Source organism: Sus scrofa, chromosome 9, assembly GCF_054392235.1.
Source record: "Sus scrofa isolate SSC_HxYL_T2T_F1_AM1 chromosome 9, Sscrofa_HxYL_maternal_Yorkshire_Landrace_v2.0, whole genome shotgun sequence".
NCBI classification, from domain to species: Eukaryota; Metazoa; Chordata; class Mammalia; order Artiodactyla; family Suidae; genus Sus; species Sus scrofa.
The window spans coordinates 48,742,859-48,755,716 of record NC_139391.1 but is presented as its reverse complement, the minus strand read 5'-3'; the positions used below and the strand labels follow the sequence as shown (position 1 = coordinate 48,755,716).

Here is a 12,858-nt window from a genome sequence, read left to right as displayed (position 1 = left end):
GCCATCAGCAAGCCAAGGAGAGAGGCCTCAGAGTAAAACCAGACCTGCCGTAGTTCCTGTCGTGCCATAGCAGAAATGAATCTGACTAGGAACCAAGAGGTTGTGGGTTCGATCCCTGGCCTCACTCAGTGGGTTGCCATGAGCTGTGGTGTAGGTCGAAGACGCGGCCCGGATCTGGCGTTGCTGTGGCTCTGGGCTAGGCTGGCGGCTACAGCTCCGATTGGACCCCTAGCCTGGGAACCTCCATATGCTGTGGGTGCAGTCCTAAAAAGACACACACACACACAAAAAGAAAAAAAAAACCAGACCAGCCAACACCTTGACCTTGTGCTCCTAGCCTCCAGAACTGTGAAAAGTGTCTGTGGTTTAGGCCACCCAGTCTGGGGTACATGGTGATGGCAGCCGCAACAGGTGAATATGACGAATATTCATCCAAAATCCACGGCCTTGCAAGCCCTTCCAGGGCATGAGCTGCGTCGTATTCACCCCTGAACCTCTAACGTCTAATCTAATTCCTGAGCAACAGCAAGGGCTCAGCTACTCTCTGTGGGAAGAAGACCAAGGAATGGGCTACTTCAAAGATGGATTCTTTTAGCGCTTAGTTCACCCCATCCACGTGCCCCAAAGAAGGTGTGTGCCCCAGGCCCTGCAGCTCTCTGTGCCTGCACCTGGACCTGACCTCCCGTGTGGGCCCTTGAGGCACGTATGCATTCTGTCCAGGATCTGGGGACAGTAACCTTCTCTATTTCAATTTTCATGGTGGGCTTTTCTCTGATACCCCAGGGCTCTACTAAACAAATATTACTTTAACAAAGTCAGAACGCATATGTTCTTTTTGGTTTGTTTTATTTAGCACTTCCTTAATGTCTTTTAAAAAAATTTTTTTTTTTTTTTTTTTTTTTTTTACCTTTTTAGGGCTGCAGGTGTGGGATACGCACATTCCCAGGCTAGGGGTTTGAGTCTGAGCTACAAGTGCCAGCCTACACCACAACCACAGCTACGCGAGATCCAAGCCGCACCTGTGACCTACACCACAGCTCATGGCAACACCGATCCCCACTGAGCAAGGCCAGGGATCAAACCCCTGTCGGCATGGATACTAGTCAGGTTCATTACCACTGAGCCACGATGGGAACTCCCATTTGTACCCTTTTTTTAGAGTCCACGTATAAGTGATATCATATAATATTTGTCTTTCCCCGTCTGACTGACTTCACTCAGTAAGCACTTCCTTACTTTCTGGCACTAGCAGGTGCCCCAGGCTCATCTTAGAGATCTCCTGCCCCAAGCCTGGACTCAACTTATTTCTTCAAGGAGTCCTGTGTCTTTTTATTAAAAAATGGCATTAGAAATCTGGACCTGACTAATAGGTATGCTCATTGCTACTGAAGTTTTTCCAGGTCTTTTCAGCTGACAAAGCAAGGAAATGCATGCATGAATACTAACCTGTGCGTATATATAAATATTTTATGTGTAGCCATCTGCCTGCACATTAAGACAAACAGGAGTTCATATTAACATCTCCAAGTGTAAACAGGGCTCTGATGGCAGCTACAAATGAAAAGATCACAAAACCTTGGGAGCAAAAATCACGGGAATAAGGTCACCCAATGTCAACTACTGTGGAGGGAGTAGGAAGTAGGAAACTCGAGGACACATGAGTTTGGGTAACTCTCCTTAAAATGTACCCACAATACTTCTGACACACCTGGTATGTTAAAGATCATCTCCTAAGTACCAAATACTGGGAAATACCTAGAGACGGAAGGTAGAGGCAGAAACTAGTTGAGGAATGTGAGAGAGGACAATGGTGGGCAGCAGCTGAAATTAACTTCCTGAGGTAAAAAAGCATTACGTGTGGTCATCATTTTGCAACTATACTGAGTCACTGGGTTGTGCACCTGGAACCAACAATGGTGTTGTACATCAATTACACTTCAATTTTTTAAAAAATGGGCTCTATTACATATAAAATAGATAAAACAAAAGGACCTACGGTGTAGCACAGGTATCTATACACAAAATTTTATAATAATCTATAAGGGAAAAGAATCTGGAAAGGTTGTGTGTGTGTGTGTGTGTGTGTGTGTGTGTGTGTAATTGAATCACTGTGTTGTGCACCTGAAACACAATGCTGTAAATCAACTACACTTCAGTTTAAAAAATAAAGTTGAGGAGTTCCTGTCGTGGCGCAGCAAAAACGAATCCGACTAGGAACCATGAGGTTGTGGGTTCGATCCCTGGCCTCGATCCGGGTGGGTTAAGGATCCGGCGTGACTGTGAGCAGTGGTGTAGGTCACAGGCGCGGCTCAGACCCTGGGTTGCTGTGGCTCTGGTGTAGGCTGGCAGCTACAGCTCCGTTTGGACCCCTAGCCTGGGAACCTCCATATGCTGTGGGTGTGGCCCTAAAAAGACAAGAAATAAATAAATAAATAAAGTTGAAAGGAGAAAAAAAATTGTATTAAGACATAGAAAACAAACTTATGGTTATCAAAGGGAAAGGGGTAAATGAGGAGTCTGGATTAACAGGTACTACTATATATATAATACACAAACAATAAGGACCCACTGTATAGCACAGGGAACTATATTCAACATCTTATAATAACCTATAATCTGAGAAGCTCCAGTTGTGGCTCAGCGGGTTAAGAACCCGACGAGTATCCATGAGGATGTGGGTTTGACTCCTGGCTTCACTCAGTGGGTTAAAGGATCTGGTGTTGCTGTGAGCTACCGTGTAGGCTGCAAATGCAGCTTGGATCCCGCGTTGCTGTGGCTGTGGTGGTGGCCAGCAGCTGCAGCTCTGATTTGACCCCTAGCCTGGGAACTTCCATATGCCAAAGGTACAGTCCTTTAAAAAAAAAATTAGCTACATATTTCTATACACAGGAGGCATGTGTAGTGATGTTCCCACACTCCTGAGTACACTGGGAAGCTCTCTGAAAACCCCACACAAAATCTTGGGTCTGCCATGAAAATAAGCTATAGCACTTACATCCTTCTGGAGTCCGCAGGGTCACAAAGTCGTTGGTGCTGTGCACCTTGCTCAGACACTGGACCTGGACTTTGACCTGATACGTGGTGTCTGGCTTCAAGACTTTCAATACTGTGCTGGTTTTATTGCTGTGGGTCTCCAGAATCTTCCACATGCTCTCTCCAACCACCCTGGCCAAACAGAACAGAGAGACCATCACATCAAAGCAGCATGTGCTGCTGTTCAATAATTAAAAGATTAAGTATTAATGAGTAAAAAATTTTAAATTAAATAGTAATTTTTATAATTAAAAAAAAAAAATAGTAGCTCCCGCTGTGGTGCAGCAGGTTGAGGATCCGATGTTATCTCTGTGGCGGTGTGGGTTTGATCCCTTGACCAGCGCTGCGGGTTAAGGACCTGGCATTGGTGTGGCGTTGGTCACAGCTGCAGCTCAGATTTGACCCGTGGCCCAGGCCCTTCCATATGCCATGGCTGCAGCCTTAAAAAAAAAAATCATAATAAATAAAACACAAGGAGTTCCCATCGTGGCTCAGTGGTTAGCAAATCAGACTAGGAACCATGAGGTTGCGAGTTTGATCCCTGGCCTTGCTCAGTGGATTGGGGATCCAGCGTTGCTGTGAGCTGTGGTGTAGGTTGCAGACGCGGCTCGGATCCTGAGTTGCTGTGGCTCTGGCGTAGGCCAGCGGCTACAGCTCTGATTCGACCCCTAGCCTGGGAACCTCCATATGCCGCAGGAGTGGCCCAAGAAATGGCAAAAAGACTAAATAAATAAATAAATAAAACACAATAACCTTTTAGAATTTGGTGGCTGGGATCTCTGAATAAATAAATCAATACAGCATCAAGAAAGAGCTACTCTGTGCAAGCCACAGAATTTATGGAACATCTGGAGGCAATACAAACATCATTCTCTTCTCCTGTGGCAAAGATGGGACCCACCTGTAGTAGACATTATATACACAAGAAGCAGAGGGCATTTTCTTGGGCTTCAGCCAGGTCAGAGTTATATCCCCGGAGAAGTCAGCTGTCCACTGAAGGTTCTGTATTTTGTATACATTCAATTCCTCTAGAGGGAGAAAGGGGAAAAAAAGAACATGATATTTTACAAATCCTTGGATTTCAAAGGACCCCAGAGGTTCTTTGATGTCAGGTAGACTTTCTGTGATCTAGATTATCAGGCCACAGTCCTCATCTTAAGACACCCCAGAAAAAAAGTTCAAACCTTCCTATACATCCTTGCCTAGGGTCTCCTAAACTTCCCATCATGATTTTTTCATTACTTTTCTTTCCTGCCTCTCAGGGCCACACCTGCAGCATACGTCAGCTCCCAGGCTAAGGGCTGAATTGAGCTGCAGTTGCTGGCCTACATCACAGCCACAGCAACACCAGATCTGAGCCAAATCTGTGACCTACACTGTAGCTTGCAGCAACACTGCTTCCTTAACCCACTGATCGAGGCCAGAGATGAGACTCACATCCTCATGGATACTAGTCGGGGGTTCTTAACCTGCTGAGCCACAAGAGGAACTCCTTTCCTTGCATCTTATCTCCTTATCTGCACTGATTTAAGACTGTTTCTCAACAGAGGATGCTACAAATGCAAGGACAACGTCATGGCAAGATCCAATACTGACACAGACTGAATGTTTTCGTCCCCCAAAATCCATACACTGAAACCTCAGACCCAGTGATGGAAGTAGGAGGTGGGGGCCTTGGGAGGTGATTACGTCATAAGGATGGAGCCCTCGTGAATGAGATCAGTGTCCTTATAAAAGAGACCCCAGGGCTCCCTCGCCCTCTGCACTGTGGGAAGACAGGAAAGACAGCAGGTGAAGAGCCCTCAGCAGACACTGCTGGTCCTTTGAGCTTGGATTGTCCAGACCCCAGAATTGTGAGAAGCCAGTTTCCGTTGTGTCTAAGCACCCAGGGTGTGGGATTCAAAACGATGACAATGTGCCTTCCAAACAGAAGGACGGTGTCAACCCCACAGCCTGAGGCTCTGCAGGAGCAACGTGTGGGTTAACATGATGAGGAAGGTGCATGAAAACCCACCTAAGACCAGCATCTCCCAACGAGGGGTGAGGTGAGCTGGAGCCCATGTCAGAAGCAGGACCTGGAGCTCCAGCAGTGGGCAAAAAGCTTCTCATTTGCAGACTAAGCAACCGCTTAAAGGGTCCCGCCTGGACACACAGGCCAGGTGGGAGGGAGCCCAGGCAGCACTCACCACTACAGTTGCGCTCATCGCTCTCATCCGAGCAGTCCAGGAAGCCGTCACAGCGCTCGGACAGCACGATGCAGGTCTCTCCGTCCTCACACTTGAACTCCCAGCTCGTGCAGGTCAGGGAGCTGCGTGTGGCTGCAACACACGAGGGCCCATGGTCAGTAAAGGTTTCTCCTGTTTAGAAGCGAACTCATCAGCTTCTGCTTCACAAGACCCTCAGAAGCAGGGGAGGGGACCCCGTTCTGGCTCGCCATCCCCTCCTCATCTGACACTGACCATGGGAACACGCTTTCAGGAAGCGTAAGAGCTTTGGAGTCAAACTAACTGGGGTTCGAACCCTGCCTCATGTAAGCTCGAGCAAACTGTGTAATACAGGTGTACTTCATTTTATTTCACTCTGCTTCATTACACTTCAAAGGTAATTGCATTTTTTTTTTTTTAAACAGACTGAAGGTTGAGACAACCTTGCACTGAGTGAGTCTATGGGTGCCATTTTTCCAATGGTATCTGCTCATTTTATGTCTCTGTGTCACAGTCTGGTAATTCTCACATTTCAAACTTTCTCATTATCATTATATTTGTTATGTGATTGGTGTGATGGTAATACTGCAAAAAAGATAACTTTCTGAGGGCTCAGACGATGGATAGCATTTTTGAGCAATAGAGCATTTTTAAGTTAGGGTATGGACATGGGTTTTTAGACATAATGCTACTGCACACTTACCAGACTACAATATAGTGTAAACATAACTTTATGTGCACTGGGAAACCAAAAAAATTGGTGCTTCCTTTATTGCGATATGCATATTATTGCACTGGTCTGGAAGGGAATCCACAAAATTTCCAAGGTTATGTCTGCAGCATCCAAGTTCAATTCCATCCCTGGTATATCTACAAGGATCCAGTGAGATCAAGCACCTGGAATAGTGCCTGGCTGACAGCAAGCATCTACAGACTGCAGCTCTTCCTCCCACCTGTCCTGCTCCCACTGTTAGACTGTGGTCCAGACTGTGGTCCACTGTGATTTCTTCTTTGAGTGAGACTAATAAGGTGAATCACGATAGTAAGAGGCATGTCTACTTTTACGGAGTACTTTTAATGGTTGAGCTTCTCACAGTATTTCCACGGACAATGAAATAATGTAAATAAAGAGCACTGGTAAGTTAATTAAGAGTTAATGCAACTCGTGAGATTTAAACTGCATGAGAGGCTCTGAAAAGGAAGCCATGGCAATGTCATTGCAAATGATCTGAAAAAGAAGAGAATGGCTACAGAAACCAAATTTGCTGCCCCAGGCAAGTCTGGGCTGGGCCCAGGTTCAGACATGTTGGGCCTTCATTAAAGACACTCATGGAGTTCCTGTCGTGGCTCAGTGGTTAACGAACCCAACTAGGAACCATGAGGTTGCGGCCTTGCTCAGTGGGTTGAGGATCTGGCGTTGCCATGAGCTGTGGTGTAGGTTGCAGACATGGCTCGGATTCCGAGTTGCTATGTCTGGCGTCAGCTGGCATCTACAGCTCCAACTGGACCCCTAGCCTGGGAACCTCTGTATGCCGTGGGAGCAGCCCAAGAAATGGCAAAAAGAATAAAATAAAATAATAAAATTAAATTAAATTAAAATTAAAATAAAATAAAATAAAATAAAAGACACTCAGACATACCTGCTCAGCCGTGGACAAGGAAGGGTTATGTCAGAACCCAACCCCACCAATAAAGAGGTTCTATAATTACTCTTCCTTCTCCATATCAAGATGTCCACACCCTAGTCCCTGGGACATGTTAAAGTCTCCTTACAAGGCAAAAGGGACTGTGCAGATGTGACTGAATTTCAGACCCTGACATAGGACTTTAGCCTGGGTTACCCAGGCAGGTCCATCCAACCGCATGGGTCCTTAAAAGCAGAGACCCTTTCCAGGTGTGGTCAAAGATGAGAATGTGAAAGATCAGAGGGACAGAATGGTGCTGGCCTGGAAAACGGAGAGAGGAGGAAAGCAAGGAAATGGATTCTGCCCTGAGCTTCCGGGGGACCCATCCCTGTCCCCATCTTGGCTTCAGGCAGTGAGACCGGCATCAGATTTCTGACCTACAGAACTGCAAGATAACAAATGTGTTCTTTTAGGGCTTTCAATTTGCGGTGATTTGCTACTATGGCTACAGAAAACTAAGAAACCCTTGAACACGGTATTTGCCCAGACCTAATACTGGGCATTCTACCTTGGTTTCCTATGTTCAAACTGTAATTTCTCCACTGGAACTAAGAATCAGACTCCTGGAGTTCCCGTCGTGACGCAGCAGAAACTAATCTGACTAGGATCCATGAGGACGCAGGTTGGATCCCTGGCCTCGCTCAGTGGGTTAAGGATCCGCCGTTGCCATGAGCTGTGGTGTAGGCTGCAATTGCGGCTTGGATCTGGCATTGCTGTGGCTGTGATGTAGGCCACCTACAGCTCTGATGTGACTCCTAGCCTGGGAACCTCCATATGCCACAGTTGCAGCCCAGAAAAAAAAAAAAAAAAAAAGAATCGGACTCCTCCTAGCTTTTGTTCCCTGCCTAATGCAAATAAATGTACAACAGTGACTCTATCCACGCTAAAAGAAATCCAAACAGACCCCCTAAAGCATGGTGGTTACCCCACGATAGAGAAGCTACAACAGCAGATTTTTCCCAGTAGTCTTCAGGGGAACTACTAAAATGCAGAGATTCCTAGGACCTGCCCCAGACCTAGGGAGGCAGATACTTCACACCAGGCATGTGCTCCAGAGGGAGTCATGAGAACTGGCCAGCGCTGAGAACTTCTGTTCGAGAACAAGGTAATCCCGTTCTCTCTCTCTCTCTGAAGGATTGCATCCACTTGTACAAACCATACTTTGAGATGTATGCAGGGGACCTGGACCGTGTTCTCATGAGAGCAACCAGGGTGGTCAAGGGGAACAGGTAAAGGACCCTGGAGGTTGTTCTGGACATGAAAAGATATAGGGGTTGGGAGTGGGAGGCGGGGCAGAATACTTTAACAATGGTTCTCAACTGATGAGTTTCCTTGTACAAGAAGAATTAAGACTTCTGTGCGTGTTTCTAGGATAGAGGGGCAAAATTCAGTTTTTAAAAAGAATTCTCCAATATAGTCATTCTCAATGGGAGAAGGGAACTAGCAAAACCACTTGGGAGGCTTTTTACAAAGTATAATCCCCTATCTTCTGGAAAATCATTATATCATACAGTTCTGTTATTTGTTGAGCTGAAATTGGTTTGCCTTGGGGTGCTTGGAGCGGGGGGGGGGGAAACTCGGTTACATATAAAAACTGCATTAGAATATTTAGAGAAAGTTTGAAAACCACTAGTGGAAAGTCTCAGAAGCTCAAGATGAAATGTATCAAGTCACCCACTCACCCACCTACCGAACCATCCAACCATCTACTTACTCATCCGCCCATCCTCCATCAACCACTCACTCACTCATCTAGCCAACCAGCCAGTCCACTCATTGGTCCACCTGCTCATCCGTCCATCCATCTATCCACCCGCTCATCCAGTGAACTTTTACAGAGGTCCTTCCATGAATCGGGTATTGTTCAGAATTCTAAGCACATGGTGATGTGTGAAACGGACAAAGGACATACCTCATAGAGTTTACTTTCTACTGAGACAGCAGCAAACAAATAAACCAACAGAGAGTAACAAGAACTACAAAGAAACATCAAGTGAGTAACTGTTAAGAGAGAGACGGAGATTTTATACAGGACAGTGGAGGAAGGGGATTATTTTGGAAAATCCCAGGATCTCCATTACAAAATTTCTCCACTTGGAAAGAATGTGGTAAAAATATAATCAAACAATAGCTGAGCAGTAAAGCTGGAGGATGTTTGAGGTTCCTTTATGAAACATGTCTCAGTAGTTTAAAAGGAAGAAAACATAGTTTTTAGAAACTGCGAGTAAGGTTGTCATTCATCTCTGAAAATTCTTAAACTGATTATTAAAACAGATGATAAATGGACACTTAGAACAGAAGGCAGTGGCCTTTGGGGGCCAGCTTCTCCACGAAGAATATGTCACACTAATCTCTTTTTCTTTGTCAACAGGGTTATTCAATTAATGGATTGAGGAAAATGGCAGCTAGAGCACATCTTGATTTTAAGGCCCTTAACCAAGCAACATCCTTATGTATAAGGCAGATCAGAAACAGGCTAAAGAAGCTACTTAAGGAATACCACTAATGAATTAATCTCACCCAGGAGGAAGGTCTTATTTCATTTCCTCTTTGTTAATTATGTTTAATGTTCTTCTTACTGTGTAGTTACTTATCTGGCTCAGATGTTCCTACTATTACTTTGGTAAGTGTTGGCTCCATCTGCCCTGTTATTTTAATGTCCCAAAGGTCTACTTTGCTCATTCTTGTCATGTAAGTGCAGGATTTTATGCTAATCCCCATTTAATAATTTCCCTGTGTTATTTTGGAGTATTCCACCCTGAAAAAACTTTCAACATGGCATGATGAAAAGATTACAATTTTATACAAAAAAAAAAAAAAACGCTAAATAAATGTCCCACTCTGTTACTGACGTGGTGACCCTCTTTGAAGCTTAATTTTCCTATCTCTAAAATGGAAATAATTAATATCAAAATTGGTATCAGGTGAAACAAAGCACAAGCAACAAGACACCATGCTCCCCAGGAGTCTCCCTGCTGGGGAGATGCCCCCCCGAGACTACTCACGACAGTTGGCCTCATCCTGGCCGTCCTGGCAATCCTGGTGGCCATCACAGCGCCTCCAGTTGGGGATACACTTCTTTGGTTGACGGCACTCGAACTCAAATCGGTCACATCGCCCAAGCTGGGTGGGTGTTGAGGCAGCAGTGACATTTGCTAGAAGAAAAGATTTTTCAATTCACTTTTTAGGAGTTCCTGCCATGGCACACGGGGTTAAGAATCCAACTACAGCAGCTCAGGTTCAATCCCTGGCCCAGCACAGTGGGTTAAAGGATCCGGTGTGGCTGCAGCTGCAGCATAGGTTGTAGCCGTGACTTGGATTTTATCCTTGGCCCGGGAACTTCCATATGCTGCAGGGGCGGCCATAAAATTAAAAAAAAAAAATTTCACTTTTTAGTATTCAGGGGCTGGTGTTAATAGCGACCTATTAGGCATGTCAGAGGTTTCGCTGTTTTAGAAATTATGATGGAGACCTCAAGAAAAATGTGAGCTCCAGCTAGGCTGGCAAGTAGCCTAGACACCGGTATCTCACTTTGCTCTCACAGGACCCCAGGTGAAGGAGACAAAAGTGACAAGACTCTGGAAACTGGAAAACAGACAGAAACAGGGGTGAGTGACCCCAGATTCCAGAGGAGATTGGACCCTATCCTAAGCTGTCAGAGGAGAAAGCTAAGATCCAACAAGAGCGACATCCCAGAATCCTGAAGAAGATGCAAGACAGCATCTCTTACCTGGGAGAGAAGAAGGGGAAAGTTACATGAGAAGCTGACTGAAAGATGCTAAAGCAGCAGCTGGGCTCCCTTCCTCCCCCTGTAATCTACCACGAGAATCTGTGGTCCATCACCCTGAAAGAAGACAGGAGGGCAATTACTTAGAGAGGGTAAAACTAGAAACTCGCACAGAAAAAGCAATCTTAAACCTAAAGCTTGCTCAGTGTGCACATGCTCACCCTCTCCATCAGGAACCCTGGCAGTGAAAACATTATTCTCCAGGCAGAAGGTTGTAAAAAATCTTCTGCAGGGAAACTGACCAGCCTCAGAGACAAACCCCAAAGTAACACAGACCAAGAGCTCCCCCAACAAACAGCCCAAGAACCTTAAAGCTGACAAACCTAACCACATGTACAGAAGTTCTTCGTGTTTTAGTCCCCGAAACACAAGAAGCAACTCAGAATTCTAAGGGGGAGTTTCCGTTGTGGCGCAGTGGTTAAAGAATCCGACTAGGAACCATGAGGTTGCGGGTTCGGTCCCTGCCCTTGCTCAGTGGGTTAACGATCCGGTGATGCCGTGAGCTGTGGTGTGGGTTGCAGAGGCGGCTCGGATCCCGCGTTGCTGTGGCTCTGGCGTAGGCCAGTGGCTACAGCTCTAATTCGACCCCTAGCCTGGGAACCTCCATATGCCGTGGAAGCTGCCCAAGAAAAAAAAAAACAAAAAAAAAAAACAAAAACCAAAAAACAGAATTCTAAGGGAAACCTCTGATATGTAAAACAGAAACCAAGGCAGACCCCCTCTCACCTCAAAAAAGAAATCTGGAGGAAAGAGATTTTGCGAGAAGGGAACTTCAAAATAAATACCCTTAACAGGCTCAGTAAGAGAGAACAGATAATTATCCGGGAAAAAAAGAACAAGCTACCGTAAAAAGCAACAGTACTAAAAATGCTAAATCGTTTACATTTAAAACCACAATGGTTTTAATGAAATGGAGAATTTGGTTGAAAAGTTGGAAGACAGAGTTGAGTAAATCTTGCAGAAAGTAGAAAAAGAAAAGATTAAAGCAGTTTTGTAAAAAGTATTTTAAAAGTAAGAGGACCTTATCAGGAGAGCCAATATATTAATGACAAAGAATTTCAGGAAGAAAAAGAAAATAGATGAAAATTTTCCAAAACAAAAATACATGAGTTTTCAGAACAAAAGAGCCCACTAGGAGTTCCCTGGTGGCCTAGCAGGTTAAGGATCTAGTGCAGTCATTGCTGTGGCACAGGTTCAATCCCCTGCCTGGGAATTTTCACATGCTGCAAGCTTGGCCAAAAAAAAAAAAAAAAAAAAAAAAATTATCCATCCCATTGTATAGAATAGGGCCTACAGCCAAGCATAACACTGGGAAATTTCAAAACACTGGTGCTCCCCAGGCAAGAGAAATGAAAACAAAAGTAAACCAATGGGCATCAATCCCACTACTTCTATCATGTTAAGTGAGAGCTCTACCATTTGAGCTAATTTCCCACCTATTAAAAGCAACAAATAACATACAAGGGAACCCCCATAAGGATAACAACTGATCTTTCAGCAGAAACTCTACAAGCCTGAAGGGAGTGGCAAGATGTAATTAAGGTGATGAAGAGGAGGAACCTAGAACCACAAATACCATACCCAGTAAAGCTCTCATTCACATTCTGTGGAGAGATCAAAAGCTTTTCAGACAAGCAAAAGCTAAGAGAACTCAGCACCTCCGGACCTGCTCCACAACAACTATTAAAGGAACTTCTCTAGGCAGAAAAGAAAAAGCCACAATTAAAGACAAGAAAACTTCAAATGAACAAACTCAATGGTAAAGACAAAGATAATATAAAGAAAATCACCCACTGACAAATATGATATCAAAACTAGCAAACATAAGAAAACAAATGCAAAATCTTGAAAATGCACCTGAAAATAAGAGAACCACAACCTAAAGCAAGTCTCTATACACATAGTTGGTTATATCCAAATCTGTGGGAACCACAAACCCAAGAACTATAATGGACCCACACATTTAAAAAAAGAAGAGTAAGAAAAAGAAATCCAAATTCAACACCAAAGATAGTTGGCAATCACAAGAGAAAACAACAAAAGAGGAAGGGAAGAAAAAAAGACACAGAGTAACAATGCAAAACAACTAACAAAATGGCAATAAACACATACTTATCCATAATTACACTGAATGTAAATGGATTAAATG

The 12,858-nt window shown here is 44.6% G+C and overlaps 1 protein-coding gene across 23 annotated transcripts in view; it reads right to left on the bottom strand.

Moving 5' to 3' along the window:
- Positions 1 to 12,858, bottom strand: part of SORL1 (sortilin related receptor 1) — a 218,259-nt gene that overhangs the window by 26,664 nt on the left and 178,737 nt on the right. For all 23 annotated transcript variants that reach the window (XM_084978368.1, XM_084978363.1, XM_084978367.1 and 20 more), the window contains 4 exons: positions 9,928 to 10,077; positions 5,220 to 5,351; positions 3,935 to 4,061; positions 2,996 to 3,165 (listed from right to left, as the gene is read on the bottom strand). In XM_084978368.1, coding sequence (XP_084834494.1) covers positions 2,996 to 3,165; positions 3,935 to 4,061; positions 5,220 to 5,351; positions 9,928 to 10,077 — 579 coding nt within the window. The remainder of the gene's footprint in view (positions 1 to 2,995; positions 3,166 to 3,934; positions 4,062 to 5,219; positions 5,352 to 9,927; positions 10,078 to 12,858) is intronic.